Raw genomic sequence first — 15815 nt, 5'->3', positions numbered from 1 at the left:
GAGTGTCAGCAGGCCACCTGCGTCCCACCTGGTGGGTGAGAAGGGTCCCACAGGTCAGCATGGAGGGACAGTGACTCTGTCTCTTCTGCTGGAAACCAGGCAAGTTCCTTCCCCCAGGGCCCCGGCAGGGCCACGAGTACCCGCTGCACTGGAGCACGGGGGAAGAGGCAGGGATCCTTCATTACCTGAACCCCATTTTCACACGTCACAAAACAGGAGTTTCCAAAATTAGAATTTATTTCAGTTTCTAAGGAATGAATCCCCGAGTGTGGCAGGAAGGACACAGCCGGCTCCTGACGCACACCTGATTTGATTCAACACTGAGTCGGCACAGACACAACCAGAGATGGCCTGGGTCCAGGCTGGGGCTGCACGGGCCGTGTCCCGGACAGCCAGGAGGGAGGCCCTGCACAAAGACGGCCACCGGGCAGGGGGCCTGAGCGGGACAGGCCTGGCCACAGCCCATGTCCTTGGCCTTCCACATAGGTGCACACATTGTCTGCCCAGAGAGGGCCAAGACGCCCCAGGCACCCCTTCGCTCCAGGGGCTCAGGACACAGGCTCCCAGCTGAGGCCACGCCTGGACCCAGAGCTGATGTTTGGCTGCACGCGAGCCCACTCGGGACAGACCCAAGAACACGAATTCTGTCCCTCTGGATTTAAGGCTGGTGTTTTTTGACATTTACTTCAGTTTTTCTCTTTGAAATTAAAATTACCTGAGTAAAAGATTTTAAGACATTAAAAAAGCCAAAAACACAGAATCCCTGCAGGCAGACGGTGCCAGGGAGGTGGCGGCCCGGGCCAGGATGCCAGGGGCATGGTGGGGTCGGCTGGAGCTCGAGGGCTGGGCCTTTCCCAGTCTCGCCTGCCCTGGAGCCCCCAGGAGCCGCCCCTGGGCCGACGCTCCTGTGGCCGGAGTACAGGAAGGCACAGTGAGGTAGGGACAGTGGCCATTGTCCCCCGCCCGCCACCAGGGCTGAGAGGGCAGCGCACGCCTCGGCCCCTCCTACAAGCCCCTGCCCCCTCGGAGCTGGGTGTCTTGTCCAGAAGCCGGGGAACGGCCCCTGCAGTGTGGGAGGGGATGGGCTGCCGGGAGGCCTGAGCTCAGACAGTTAAATAATCCTTTATTTGGGTGGCCTGGGGGAGGGGTGACTGGCCCAGGAGGGCAGGCGAGGCCGGGCCCAGACCCCCATGGGGGGTGGCAGGGGCCTCGGGCGGGCTAGGATGCACCTGGCACCCAGAAGTGCCACGGGGGCACTGGCTTCTCAGGGGCCCGAGCAGGCGGGGAGCAGTCTCCTACTTGTGCCGGGCCTCGGTCACCCTCTGCAGGCAGTACTGCGCGGCGGGCAGCGACAGGACCAGGCTCGCGGTGCGGCGGCCCATCCAGTACAGGCTGTAGCCCAGCAGGCCGAAGAAGGCGGCCTTCACGGCCAGCCGAGACACTCTGCTGGAGACGGATGGCGGGGGCACGCTGCGGGAGGGAGGGGGCGCTGGGCCTGGCTGGGGGTGGGCTCCCCATACCCCAGCCCCCACGCCTGGGTCACTGCCGCATGCGGTTGGCCTCCAGGGGGCTTGGCCTCCACCTGGGGGCTTGTGGGGCGGGGCTTGCAGGGAGGGCCGGGCACTCACGTCATGATCTCCTGGATGTTGAGGTCGGTGCTCCAGTTCTTCTCGATGCCCGGCACGTGGCCCATGCCCACGACGCCCACGACCACGGAGGGGACGCACTTCCTGGGCTCGGCTGTGGGGAAGGACAAGGGGTCAGTACCTGCTCGGGCCTCAGCCTCACAGGGGGTCCCGCGCCTGCGGGCGGCCGTCACCTTCAGAGGCCCGAGGCAGCTCGAGGCGTCGGGCGGCCTGGCGCAGCATGTAGGTTAGGTAGACGTCGCGCTCCGAGACGATGGTGCGGTGCAGGTCCGGGAACTCGCCAATCATCTCGGCCATCATCTGCTCCAGTAGGTCCTTCTGCTTGCAGCGTTCCACATCATCCTTGCTGTGGAGAGGGATGGCTGCAGCCCCGCAGGGATGGGCAATGGGCTGGGGGGGGGGGGCTGGCACTGTGGACACCGGGCAGGGACCACAGCACGTTTGTTTGGGATTTGTGGCGGAAGGAAAGGGCAGGGAAGGCCTTGAGTGAGGATTGGCTGCGCTTGGACCTGCACAGGAGGGCCTGGAGCCTCCCACAGACCACCCTGCAGGCCGGCCGGGGTCCGGGGGGCAGCCCTACCTGATGGGGTCTGACAAGAGGTCGCCCAGGGTCCCGCGGGCAGCCCTACCTGATGGGGTCTGACAGGAAGCACAGGCCCCAAGCCAGCCTGACCTTCTGCCAGAAGGAGAGCGCTGCGATGGCCCTCTTGAAGGTGACGGGGATGGGCCGGTCACCCAGGTGGAACTTGCAGAAAGGCACCTTGCTGGCCTGGAGCAGAGGCTGGGCGTTGGGGAGCAGTGGGAACCCCGGAGCACCCCTGTGAGCCACATCCCTGTGGCCACCCCCTACCTCGCCCTGTGCCCACCTCCTTGAAGGCCTCCCTGAACTCGCCGCCTGGGGCCATGCCCAGCTGCTCGGTGATGTGTGCAGACACCTTCAGCAGCAGCATCTGCATCAGCCCCGACATGAGCCCGTTCTGCAGAGAGAGGAAGCAGGCATCAGCTGGAGGGGCGGGTGGGGGGGTGCGCTGGGGGAATGGCAGAACTGGGATGGCAGGCAGCACCAGCGCAGAGCCCTGCCCCAGCCCCGTGCTGTGTCCTTGGCCCCCTCCCCGACAGGTGCAGGACCACCCTAGCATGCAGAGGGTCAGACCAGAGCAGGGAGTTCTGCCCCAACAGGCACTTCTCAAAGGTAGCTCCCTTCAGAAAAGACCTTCACGGGCCGGGTGCGGTGGCACACGCCTCTCATCCCAGCACTTTGGGAGGCTGAGGCAGGCGGATCACGAGGTCAGGAGTTCTCTCTCAGACCAGCCTGGCCAACATGGCGAAACCCCATCTCTACTAAAAATATAAAAATTAGCCGGGTGTGCTGGCGGGTGCCTGTAATCCCAGCTACTCGGGAGCCTGAGGCAGGAGAATCACTTGAACCCCGGAGGCAGAGGTTGCAGTGAGCCGAGATCACCAGCCTGGGTGACAGAGTGAGACTGCTCTGTCTCAAAAAAAAAAAAAAAAAGAAGAAGAAAAGGCCTTCATGAGGCAGTCTCGTGCTGCTAAGGGGCCGCCTTGAGCTGGCACAGACGCTGGGTGCTGGGCAGGCAGGCTGGAGAAGGGGCCTCGCCACTCACACCTGCCTGCTGAGGTCAGCACAGCACCGCTGCTGCTGCGGACACCAGGCCACCCCCATCTTCAGCAGCCACAGCCCGAGGCCTACTGCCTGTCTCACTGGCCGGCTGGCACCACGGGGGTGTCCACGTGTGAAGGAGATGATGCCCACAGAAGGGCAGCAAAGCCCCGGGGCCCACACAGCACCGGGCAATCGCTCACACCTGCACGCGCCCAGGGACGGTCTGGGCCTGAGCCCTGAGCCCTGGGAATGTCCCGCCTGATGGAGTGCCCGTGTTTCCCGGGGGCCCAGGCCACCCTGGAGAGCCCAGGCTAACTTAGGATGAGACGTGCATGGGGCCTTGGTCCACTGGGACCCACTCCACCTATGGAGGGGCTGGGGTCTGAGCTCAGACGTGCCTGTGACCAACCCCAGTAGAAACCTAGACACCAGGGCACAGCGAGTGTCCCCCGGGAGGGGACAGGTGAAGCGGACACCTGGTGTCTCCCAGACCCTGCCCCACGCCCCCTTCCCTCTGTGACACCGCAGCAGTGAGCAGCACAGCACTGCCGAATTCTATGCCCCTTCGAGATCACTGGGCCCCAGGCTCTGGTGGGGAGGCTGCCCAGTGCTGGGCTCTGGCTGGACCGGGGACTGCCCTTTATAAGACGGCCCACAGAGGTCTTCTTTGGTGACTTGCCTCATCTGGAGAAATTAAAAAATGAAAGGCAGGCGCCAAACGTTTAGGGACATTTCTATAAGATCTCATTACAATTGTTTCCTTTGAACAGGGGGAAGGCAAACTGACCAGGGCTGGGGTCAGGCGTGCTGGGTCCCCTTTGAAAACACAAAAGACTGGCCGGGCACGGTGGCTCATGCCTGTAATCCCAGCACTTTGGGAGGCTGAGGTGGGTGGATTGCCTGAGCTCAGGAGTTTGAGATGAACCTGGGCAACATGGCGAAACCCCGTCTCTACTAAAAATACAAAAAATTAGCCAGGTGTGGTGGCAGGCACCTGTAATCCCAGCTACTCAGGAGGCTGAGGCGGGAGCATCGCTAGAACCCAGGAGGCAAAGGTTGCAGTGAGCCAAGATTGCACCATTGCACTCCAGCCTGGGCAACAGAGCGAGACTCTGTCTCAAAAAAAAAAAAAAAAAAAAAAACGAAAACACAAAGAGCAATGAGAAAGTCCTGCCTCTCCGGTCACTGCAGGGCTGGAGAAGTGGGGACAGGAGGAGCCCTGAGCCCCACCCACTTTGGGCCTGGGCGTGGTACCTGGGGGGCCAGCCTTGCACTGAGACCTGACCCATCCCCAGCAAGTGCTCGGCAACCCAGTCCTCGGGTGACCAGCCCCTGCCTCAGCTTGGAGAGCCACCCATTTCCTCCTCCCTTGCCTGAAGCTGGGTAATGGAGCCTCTTTCATTTCTCCTGGCCCAGGGGAGGTCCCTAACCCGGCAATCCCCAGGGCAGGCCAGGCACAGCCACACTGACTGGGGGCATGGGCTGTGAGAGGAACCTGGGCAACGGGCAGACAGGTGGCTTTGACCCCGACCCTGACCCTTGCCCGTGGCTGCGCACCTGCCTCACGGCCTGCTGCAGCTTCTCCAGGCTGAGCTCCTGGGCCTCCCGCAGCAGCGTGCTCTCGTCCATCTTCAGCATGGACACACGGTATTGGCAGAGCTCCACGACCACCACGTCAGGCTGCACCTCCCGGATGGTCTGCAACAGCCACAGGTCACACCTCGAGAACACAGCCGCTCCCTGCCCCTCAGCACAGCTGACACCAGCAGCAGGGGCCCCATCCCAGGAGCAGCCAGCCTTGGCGTCACCCCAGGGCTAGCTAACCCCGCTGCTGCAGTGACAGCTCAATTCTCTAAGCGACGAGAGAGGAAGCTGTGAGGCTTGTTCACTTGTTAAGTGGGAAAACGCACAAGGCCATCACGGCTCCCAGGCAGGAAGCCCACCTTGCCACTCCCAGGGACCACAGTGTTGAAGCAGGCGGCCTGCGGCGCGCACACACGGGCACACGGGCCCTGCCAGGAGGTCCCTGAGTGCAGGACACAGGAGCTTACACCAACCCGTGTCCAGGCTGTGGCGGGTGGCGGCGCTCACCTTCACAACGTCCCTCTTGCTGTCGTCGCTGAAGTGGGCTGTCCCCACCACGTACACCCTGCTCCCGTCCTCAGCCACCAACTGGGTCACAGTGCGCGGCAGGTTGGGCCGCTGACGCCGCCGCTTCAGCTTCATCTCCAGGAGCAGGTTGAAGGCGTCCACGTCGGCTGCAACAGCAGCACAGGCCGTTGTGGTGCCGGGCCCACCCCAAAGACGCCGCCGGGCCCGCTGGCAGCCTGGGCTCTAGAACCCTCCCGGGTTCTGAGAACCGAACAGGTACAGAGCACAAGACCCCTGACGAGCGTCACGCTCCACAGGCTTTGCCTGCCCAGTGATGGGAACACCGGCTACCACCTCTGTGAGCTGGACGGCTTCGAGAAGCCAGGGCCTCAGGAGTCTTGTGCCCCATACACCCCATGAGGGTGACCTTGGGGGTTGCTGTGGATGAGGTTCGGTGTGGGGGACAGTGGGGGCAGGTGCCGCAGGGCTGCTGCTGCTGACCAGGGCTCAGCTAGGGGAGGGGCTCTGAGGTGAAACGGGCCCCCCCACCCCACTCAGGAGGGACAGGCTGAGGCCACAGCAACCCCACCCCACTCAGGAGGGACAGGCTGAGGCCACAGCAAGGAGGGACTCCCCACCCCACAGGGAGGGACTCCCGTGCCGCTCACACTGCTTGTGCTCAAGAGCCCCCCATGCCCAGGGGCCTGCCTGTGCTGCTTGCAGCCCCTCCAAGAGGCTCCACTGCCAGGCAGGGCCCAGGAGCAGCTGCTGTTGGGTGGCACCAGGCCTAGCAGCACCTACCCCAGGTCTCGGCCAGGGCCCCTGCTCGCCACAAGCTCCAAGCCCCTGGCAGTGGTTGGCTGCCTCCCCCTCCTCCCTGACTCAACAGCCCAACACCGGGGAACGTGCCAGCACCCTGAGGGACACGTACACAGGTTCTGGGGGTCTCCAGAAAGCACCCTGGGCACCGGCTCTGAAGCCTCCGACGGCACAACAGGTTCCACGTCGGCCTGCAGGTGGAAAGGAGAGTTCAAGTCAGGGTCCATGCACCCCAGAAAGCCAGGGCTCCGTGGCAACTCCACGGACTACGTACCCTGGAAAGGGACCTGTGGCCGCTGTGTAGACCACACACCCTGAAAAACGAGGGCCCGTGACCGCTCCACGGACCACGGACCCGGGAAAGGGACCCGTGGCCGCTCTGTGTACCACACACCCTGAAAAGCAGGGCCTCCGCAGAGCCTAGGCCCCACACTGTCAGTACCCCTCCTGCTTGGCCATCACTGGCACAGCTGCCATCAAGCTGGGCAGACAGGGCCACCAGGCCACCTCAGCCCAGCGCCCCTCTCCCTTGGAGGTGCCTCCTGCCTGACCCTGGAGAACCCTGTGAAGATCACCTTTGCAGAACAACAGCCAGGGACCGACCCCGAGAGCCCACACAGTGGGGAAGCCCCCCGCCCCTGTCTCTGTGCAGCCAGCCCAGCCTCCACCTCACCTCATGCGGTGGCTGCTGCTCCTCCCCGTCCATGGCTGGGCGGTGGCTTCCTGCACCTGTGGGGAGCCTGAGGAGAGGCATGAGAGGCGGGGTTTCCACCTGGAGCCCCAGACCTGGCTCAGGACTCACTGCGTAGTGCCCTGTCAGTCTAGAACCATCTGTTGGGTGGGCCTGGGGGCTCCTTCCCCCATATCCTCAAATGCCTCCTGCCCATCAAAGGCTACTGAGGTCCAGGGTCTGTTCAGGTCAGGCCCGGGTGGGGAAAGGCCAGCAGGTCCCCGGACACCCCAGCATAAGCCAAACGCAGACGGGCCCAGGGCGGGTTGCTGGTGAAAACGCAGACGGGCCCAGGGGGGTTGCTGGTGCACAGGCCTCACTCAGAACAGGGCCAGAGCTGCCCAACCCTCACCGCAGCACGGCGGGCACACACAGGAAGGCGGCCCTGGAGTCCACACACGATCTCAGGACACAGCAACGCAGCTGCTGACACATGGCAAAGACCCCAGGGCCTTTGTACAAAAGCCACTTCCCCTTTCAGTAACTACAGCCTGGGCAACAACGTCGGCACAGAGTCAGTACAGACGGAGGAATCCACAAAGCACACAAATCAACGTGTTTGGAGCTAAGACCTTCTCTCCCAGTTTAAGAGACAAACATGGTGTGGAAGGAACCACGGTAGAAACCCGGACAGGCTGGGGCAGCCACACGAGGGGGCTGCCCCGAGGCATCACAGCTCCCCACAGACTCTCAGAGAGAAACCAGGAGCTCAGGCCGGGGGCCCAGGAGCCTGAGGGAGGGAAGAAAACAGCCAGGCGCCTGCAGCATCAGAGGCACGCACTGGCCAAGACCCACGGAGCATCGGCAAGACCTGTGCAGAGTCCCTCTGAGGCGGGGCCAGGGACCAGCAGGCTGTCCTGAGACTGGCCACAGGCCCTGCCGCACCATGTGGCTCTTCCTGAATGTTCTCAGCCACGGAATGCCAGGAGTGACTGTTTACCAAGTTAATGGCTCATGCACGTCCTGGCGGATGGATGTGTCACCAGGCAGAATCATTAAAATATCCCAAACAGGCCAGGCGCGGTGGCTCACACCTGTAATCCCAGCACTTTGGGGGGCCAAGGTGGATGGACTGCCTGAGCTCAGGAGTTCGAGACCAGCCTGGCCAACACAGACCATCCTGGTGAAACCCCATCTCTACTAAAAATACACAAATTAGCCAGGCGTGGTGGTGCACACCTGTAATCCCAGCTACTGGGGAGGCTGAGGCAGGAGAATCACTTTGAACCCGAGAGGCTGAGGTTGCAGTGAGCTGAGATCCTGTCACTGCACTCCAACCTGGGTGACAGAGGGAGACTCTGTCTCAAGAAAAAAAAAAAAGTAAAAAATAAAAATGAGCCGTTGGAAACCATTCTGAGCTGTCTAGTCGTGCAAGGTATTGTGGTTTTGTCTTGGAAGTGTCTGCGTCAGTCAGAGACGAGCATCTGGCGGGGAAACGACGGGGCTTGTAGGATGTGCTTCAGAGGGGCCGCTGCCGGGTTCTGTACTGATGCCTGCATGCATCTGGGGTCATTTTCATGTCACTACTGCTGCCCACTTCTCAGAACTCATAAGAAAAAGGAACAATGAGCAGTAAGACGCTATGTCAGGTTCCTTTCCTCTGCAAACCCTGTTGGCACACAGCCGCAGCAGGCACAGACCCCGGCCCCAGCCAGGACTCACAGACCCAGCTGGGTCCTGGCCACGCACATCCAAGTTAAGATGCCTCCAAGCTCGGGTGTCCTCACCTGTGAACAGGAAGGAGCTCTCTGTGCAGTGTCTAGGAGGGCAGCTCAGGGGCTGGGGGAGCAGGGACGGCTCTGAGCAGGGGAAGAGGCCTGTCTCAGTGCAACCAGAGGCCCCATCTGAAGCTGACCGAGAAGAGGGCAGCCCACCCTGCCCTCTTCTTGGACAGCTGGGACTTCTGGGAGAGGAACTGGCCTGGCTTGGGGTGGGTGGTGCAATGGGGCCATGGTCGGGGGAGGTCAACTGAGACTAAGGAGATAGCTGATAAACACCAGGCTCATGTCCCCGGGGGCCTTGAGCCTCTGCAGAAGGCAAGGGGGGCCCGCTCCACAGGCAGGCTCCCCTATGGGGCCTCACAGCCTTGGCAGGGGGTCTCACTCCTTGCCACCTGGGCTTGAGTCTGGACCCAACCCTGGCCTGGGCGTCTTAACGGTTGGCACATCCAGGAAGTGCTGCTGGCACCGGTCACAGCAGGACCAGGCCCCGGCCCCTTGGGCCGCCTCCTTCCCCTTTTGTAGGTGAAAGCTCCACGATGCAACCCGACCGGAACCCACCGGAAGCTGTTGTGAGCAGCCGCCAGGCCAGCCAGCCCAGACAAGCACCCGGTCCGGGAGACGGCCGCCTCCCTGGGTCTAGCTGCACACACACAAGCCAGGACTCTTAGGAGCAGCGCAAGACTGCCGGGGCGCACGGGGGAAACTCACACACGGAAGTCCGGACCATTAGAGCAGCGCAAGGCTGCCGGGGCGCACGGGGGAAACTCCTTAAAGAAACTCCTGTGCAGCCGGGCGGGAGGCTGCGTCGGCCCAGCCAACAGGAGGCGCCCACGTCACCACAGCCTTTCCCCCATGGGTGTGGCAGCCCCAGGTCTGCGGTCAGCCCCCACCCTCCACCCAGCCTGGCCAGACCCACCTCTGAGGCCGGCCTAGGGTACGCCTGTGGCCATGGACAGGGCAGGGTCTCGGTGCAGCAGCAGGCGCTGGTCCTGACCCCAGTCGTGCCATGGGGTGGGCGTGCACAGGTCTCCTGTCAGGGCGGGCAGAGAAGCTTTCCTGGGCCGGCTGCCAAGCCTTGAGCAGGACGATGTCAATGCCACCAGAGGCAGTGCCAGCCCCCAGCCCTGGCCCCTGCAGCCTCTCAGCAGAGGCGTGCTGCCCGCAGGGAGCCAGGCGGGAAGGTCACTGAGGCCCCCCCAGCACCTAAAGCCCGTGATTCTGGGGGACGTCTCTGACAGTCACTCTTACAGTCTCAACACTCTCTTTCCCTCCTCGCCAAGGCCCCTGGAGAGCTCTAGGGTGTGATTTCAGGTTACCAGCCCTCCTCCCTCTAGCCTGCTCCCAGGCAGCTGTGCTCTCAGACATTTATGGCTGGGCCCAGAGCCTCTCCCAGCTGCCTGGCGGTGAGCAAAAGGCCCTGGCCCAAAAGCCACAGATGCTGAGCCTGGACTCTGAAGTGTCTTCAGAGACAATGTCTGAAGAACCACCCACCTGGTTCCCACCCCCACCCCCTCTGGGTCCCAGCAGAGCATCACCTGGGGTCCGGCCAGCGCACACTGCAGCCAGCCCCTGTGGGCCCCAGCAGAGCATCACCTGGGGTCCGGCCAGCGCACACTGCAGCCAGCCCCTGTGGGCCCCAGCAGAGCATCACCTGGGGTCCGGCCAGCGCACACTGCAGCCACCCCCTTTCTACCTGTCCTTTTCAGATACGCTCAGGTCCATCAGCAGAGACCAGCAGACCCTGGCTGCCCCTCCGGGGGGACAGACATCTCTCCTTCCCAAATCCCCAGTGTTGGCACTGCCCCAGGGAACCTCGCAGTGGCTTCTGGCCTTGTTACCCGCAAGGCCAACCCGCTGGGAAGCGGTGCAGCCTGGCAGGAAGCCAGACGCTTGTATCAGACCAGCTGTGCTTCACTCTCCCTGACCCGCACGGACGTCCACCGAGCAGCACTGGGGTGGGTGCTGAACACGATTTGTGGGACATGCCTCCTGAGCATGGGTAGCCGGCAGACAGGGTCCTCAGATCTCAGACCCCAGCGCTACCCTGGGCAGGATGCTCTGGGCAGGAGCCTCCGTTTAAGGCGGGAACCTGCCTCCAGGGCCAGCATCCCACCTGCCCCACACAGGAGGCCCTCTCTGGGCTGCCAGCACAAGCCACATTCAGATGCTGCTTTAGCAGTCAGCCTCGGCCTCGAGCTTCTCTGCCGCAGCACGGTCTGTCCCAAAGGCAGAGAACGGGGTGGAGACCCACAGGGCAAGAAAAGACTCAGCAGCCCGATTTCAGGAGACCCTAGACACTGCCTCTGAAGACACTTGTTCTCCAAGCACTGTCCCTCATCTGTAAAAAGGGATATCTGGCTTTGGAAACCATGATCCTCTGTGCAGACGAAGCCTCTGAGAATTCCCAACAGCCCCAGGACATCTGTTGTGCGCAAAAGCCCACCCGTTAGGGCTCTGCCTGAGGTGTGCGGCCCTAGGACACAAAATCAGAGCGGCATCTACAGTCCTTTGGCGTCAGAGACGGCTGTCTGCATCCGAAATGTCCCGCAGGGCTTCTGTCCCAGGACCTGACATCCAGTGGGAGCCTCAGACAGCGCATCCCACCTGCCTGCTCAGGTCCCACTGCTACAGACTGAACTGCGTCCCCCAAAACCCACAGGTTAGAGCCCTAACTCCCACTATGAAGGTATTAGAAGGCAGGGCCTCCAAGAGGTGATCAGGTTCAGATGAGGTCATGAGTGCATAGCCCCCATGACGGGGTTAGTACTCCTGGAAGAGACGCCACGCAGCTCTCGCTCCCCCGGGTAAGGACGCCACGAGAGGGGGCCAGTCTACAAGCCAGAAGGCTGCATGGCAACCAGGGACCAGCACCTTTGATCTGGGACGTCCGGCCCCTAGAACTCTGAGAAAATAAATTTCTGTTAAGTTTTTTCCCAGCACCAGTGAGGCACGGTGGGAGGAGCCTACTTGCTCACAGCCCCAGCTACTCAGGAGAGGCTGAGGTAGGAGAATTGTCTGACGTCTGGAGTTTAAGACCAGTCTGGGCAACTTAGCGAGACCTCATTTTTTTAAAATTTGAGACGGAGTGTCACTCTGTCGCCCAGGCTGGAGTGCGGTGGCGTGATCTTGGCTCACTGCAACCTCCCCCACCCTGAGGTCCAAGCGATTCTCCTGCCTCAGCCTCCCGAGTAGCTGGGATTACAGGCGTGCGCCACCACCCCCAGCTAATTTTTGTATTTTTAGTAGAGATGGGGTTTCACCATCTTGGCCAGGCTGGTGTTGAACTCCTGACCTTGTGATCCACCTGCCTCGGCCTCCCAAAGTGCTGGGGTTACAGGTGTGAGCCACCGCACCAGGCCAAGACCTCATTTTTGTTTTTGAGACAGAGTCACACTCTGTCGCCCAGGCTGGAGTGCGGTGGCATGATCTTGGCTCACTGCAAGCTCCGCCTCCCGGGTTCACGCCATTCTCCTGCCTCAGCCTCCAGAGTAGCTGGGACTACAGGTGCCCGCCACTACACCCAGCTGATTTTTTGTATTTTGTAGTAGAGACGGGGTTTCACCGTGTTAGCCAGGATGGTCTCCATCTCCTGACCTTGTGATCCGCCCGCCTCGGCCTCCCAAAGTGCTGGGATTACAGGCGTGAACCACCGCACCCAGCCCAGCCTGCTGTTTTTTAAAGTTTCCTGGTCTGTGATGCTTTGTTACAGCAGCTAGAGCTAAGACACCCATCTTATCCCCTTCACCCCACTAGAAACTGCCTCCCAGACTGCAGCCTAGCTTCCTAGTGCAGACCAAAAACTGGCTAGCACCAAATGCAGTTCCCAGAAAAACCCCCATCTCTCAACCAACCCACTAGACCGGCTCAGAAAGCCCAGGTTCCAAACTGGTCAGACCTGGGGGTTGCAGAAATGACAAACTTGGAGGGACCAGGGTGTGGCCCAGAGCTCTGACCTCCCCTGCTTCCTGTTTCTGAGGCCTGGCACCTTTGGCCACAGGAAACCCCTCCCGGGTTTGGCGGGACCGCTTCACGCAGGTGTGGCAGAGCTGGGAGACGGGAAACACACCTGAGCCAGAGCCCGAGGCCTCCTTGCCAGCACACCTGGCAGCCCCCAACCTCCCAGGACCTGGTCACAGTCAATGCAGAGCCCCCACACTGACCACCATGCAGGGGGCCCCACAGGCTCCTGCCACCCACCCACCCTGCCAGGCCTCCTCCTCGGACCCCACAGCATCAGGGCCTCCGGCGAGGCTGGCAGGCATCCCCACCAGTCACACTGCAGGGGGGGCGGCAGCAAGCGGGGAGCAGAGACACACAGCGCAGTGAGCCTGGCGGCCTGCACGGCCTCTTCAGGGACCTGAAAGCTAGGAGGCTTCCATCTGGAGGCTACCAAGGCTGCGGGAGTCCCCGCAGGGAGCTTAGCACCTTCACAAGTTCCTGGTTGTTTCTGGGACGCTAATGCCCAGACAGCTCCCACTCCATCTTTCTTGTAAGAGTTTTGACAAAGACACACGGCAGCTTCGTGATAGCTCAGTTAAAAGGACCTTTTAAGTTTGGAATGCGCACAGCGGAGGACGATCTGGCGTCCACTTAGCCCATATGGGAACCCCGCTCTGCTCCACTTGAAGGGCAAAGGCACCTACAGAAGAGCGAAGCCCCAGGTTTCAGCGGGGCCGGAGGGACAACGGGGGTCCGGGGCCTCCCGCTCGGCCTCCCCCAGTACCCCCAGAGACCTGCAGGCCTGGGCCGCCTTCCTCCACTCTCACCTCGGCCGGCTCCACTGCAGGCGGGAGGCGGGGGTGGCTGGAGCCCTCCCGACCCGCGAGGACTCTGGGACTCGAGGTCCGACCCGCGCCTTCCCGCGAGGCCGCCGCTGACCCTCCCCGCCCCAGCCCTGGGGGGCTCCGCTCCTCGGCAGCGCCGCTCCCGGCAGCGGTGGCAGGGGACGCGCGGGGCCTGCTCCCGCCCCAAACCTGACCCGGGCCTGACCCCCACGACCTGCTCCCCCGGCTCCAAAACCTGACCCGGGCCTGGCCCCCCACGACCTGCCACCCCGGCCCCCAAACCTGACCCGGGCCCGGCCCCCCACGACCCTGCTCTACCAGCCCCAAACCCTGAATCTGACCCTGGCCTGACCCCCACGACCTGCTCCCCCGGCCCCAAAACCTGAACCTGATCCGGGCCTGACCCCCACGACCTGCTACCCCGGCCCCAAAACCTGACCCGGGCCTGACCCCCCCGCCCCCGGCCCCCACCCCTCGACTCGGGCTCGCTCCCCCCGCCCCCCACAGTCCCCCCAAGGCCCTGACCCGGGCCCGCCCCCCGCTCGGTGCTGGGGCCCCGTCCTCACGCACGCGCCGTCCGCGCCGCGCGGCGTACCGAGGCGAGGCAGCGGCGCTCCTCAGCCGGCCTCCATGCGGCGCGGGGCCTCAACGGACGGGGCGGGCTGGGGCCGCGGGGCGGGGCGGACGGGCCGAGGGCGCCGGCGGCCGCGTGGCATGCCGGGAAGGGTAGTCCCACGCGCCTCCTGCTTGGCCCCGGCCCGCAACTGCGGACTACACTTCCCAGGGGGTAGCGCGCGAGGCTCCCGCCCCTCCCCGGCGCTCCCGGGTCCTAAGGAACATCGGCGCGCACTCAGGAGGGACGGTTCGAGTCCCGCCGCGGTCACGGCCTTGCGAGGCGCGCCCACGTTCTCTGGTCGCAGCTCCCAAGCTGTGAAATGGGGACAATGCTCGCACGGCGTCCACAGGATGGTTTTGAGTCGAATGATATTGAAATGTAACTGTTCTGTGAGCCGTCAGTCCCGCACGAAAGGGACAGCCGATAGTGGGACGCGAGGAGCCGAGAACACGGGATCAGGGAACGCGCTGCCATGGCCTCGGCCCGGCCTCCTTCCCTCTGGGGATCGGCCTAGTCCGCCCTCCGGGGGTCGGCCCAGAGCCGTCCCCGACCCGGGACTCATGCCTCAGCGGGACCTCGGCCTTGCCGCAGGTTGGGGCACCCCGGGGAGGTCGGGCCCCAGGGGCCCCGCGGCCAGCCTAGCGGACGGAGAACCGGGACCAGGTGGGAGTCTTAGGGCGGGCCGACCCCCGGCCTCACGGACCCGGACGCTCAGTCACTTCCGATCGTCCGGAGGCCTCCAGGGGGACCCGGCTGACCGCAGCCACCCCGACGCTAGACTCTTGCTGTGCGCGTTCGGCCCCGAGGGCAGGGGGAGACGGCCTGGCCCCACCCGCCTCGCCCGTCCTGCCCGGGCGCCCGGCCCCCTCGCTGTACCCAGCCTCTACCGGGGCGGCCGGGACCCGGCGGCCAAGTTGCTGCGCGCTGCGGGCACCGGCGCGGACGGGGGCCCGGGCGCAGCGGGGGTCCCGGGCGCTTCGCCGCCGCATGCAGACGACTCGCTGCCCGCAAGCTGCTGCGCCGTCCGCCTGCCCCGCCGTCCGCCTGCCCCGCTCTCCTGCAATGGTCCGGCCGCGCATCCCGGGCCCACGACTTCCTTCGTCCTCCACGACCCCGGGTTCTTGGCTGACCTGGCGCTGGCGCTGGGCTTAGTGCAGGCGTGGGCGTGGCAATGGTTTGCCTGCGGGCTGCATGCGCGGACCCCACAGCCAGCTCCCCGAAGCTCTGCGCCCACCTCTACGGCCCTGCCCCAGCCAAAGGATCAGGTTCTTGGAGCGGGGCCTGCCCTGGGGCCAGGACTCCAGTCACTGGGGGAGGGCTGCTGTGTCTTCCTGCCAGGCACTGATGAGTTAGTTGGGGAAAGGGGCCAGGTGGGGCCCAGCTGGGGAACCATTTAGAAGAGGGAGGAGGGCGCACCTCTCTACTCGAGTGCCCTAGGACTAGCTACTCTCTGGAGCCAGGGGGGGACCTCAGTGAGGGCTGCCCCGCGCAGGGACCTTCAGCGAGCCTGGAAGGCTGACCCAGCAGGCTTGGGGTTGGGAGAGTCCAACGCAGCGCCCAGGCTTGGTCTGGGTCTGCCTGAGGCCGTCCACCAGGACTCGGTGCTGGGGAGCCTGCTTCCTTCCAGGCTCCAGGAAGGGAGGCCCCGGCCCCAGCCCCAGGTTCTGAGGAGCTGCCCCGGCTCGGGTGGCCTGCAGGGGTCCCCTCAGGTCCCTGGTCCTGAGTCTGCAGGTGGTCCTCCCGGGGTGGGGCGGGTGGGTGAAAATGCCTGTCCACACGGCAGC

The 15815-nt window shown here is 63.7% G+C and overlaps 1 protein-coding gene across 11 annotated transcripts; it reads right to left on the bottom strand.

The window, feature by feature from the left end:
* Window positions 1-219: 219 nt before the first annotated feature.
* On the bottom strand, window positions 220-14109 carry TRABD (TraB domain containing). Of its 11 annotated transcripts, none has more exons than XM_055374462.2 (11): window positions 14011-14097; window positions 9548-9661; window positions 6854-6920; window positions 6293-6371; window positions 5362-5528; window positions 4828-4968; window positions 2513-2623; window positions 2276-2415; window positions 1820-1992; window positions 1629-1740; window positions 220-1470 (listed from the first exon to the last, which is right to left on the bottom strand). In XM_055374462.2, exons 2-11 carry the CDS (start codon window positions 9637-9639, stop codon window positions 1296-1298), a joined length of 1257 nt encoding a protein of 418 aa, XP_055230437.1. In that variant the 5' UTR covers window positions 9640-9661; window positions 14011-14097; the 3' UTR covers window positions 220-1295. The 11 variants fall into 11 exon arrangements, with proteins under 11 accessions (XP_055230437.1, XP_063560672.1, XP_030863217.2 ...); XM_063704602.1 differs by having other exon boundaries at window positions 220-1446; window positions 2276-2427; window positions 14011-14079; XM_031007357.3 differs by having other exon boundaries at window positions 2276-2427; window positions 14011-14078.
* Window positions 14110-15815: the final 1706 nt, after the last annotated feature.

This window comes from Gorilla gorilla, chromosome 23 (genome assembly GCF_029281585.2).
Source record: "Gorilla gorilla gorilla isolate KB3781 chromosome 23, NHGRI_mGorGor1-v2.1_pri, whole genome shotgun sequence".
NCBI lineage: Eukaryota > Metazoa > Chordata > Mammalia > Primates > Hominidae > Gorilla > Gorilla gorilla.
Note: the sequence above shows the minus strand (reverse complement) of the source record. Positions and strands in the feature narration are given on the sequence as shown.

Bases quoted from the DNA above. Each gene is read 5' to 3' on its own strand.
- TRABD (XM_031007357.3), bottom strand. From the start codon at position 9,639: ATGGCACGACTGGGGTCAGGACCAGCGCCTGCTGCTGCACCGAGACCC. The intron at 6,921-9,547 runs GTGGGTCTGGCC...GCCTCTCCTCAG, and splicing joins ACCCTAGGCCGGCCTCAGAG to GCTCCCCACAGGTGCAGGAA. The intron at 5,529-6,292 runs GTACGTGTCCCT...CTGCTGTTGCAG, and splicing joins TGGAGACCCCCAGAACCTGT to CCGACGTGGACGCCTTCAAC.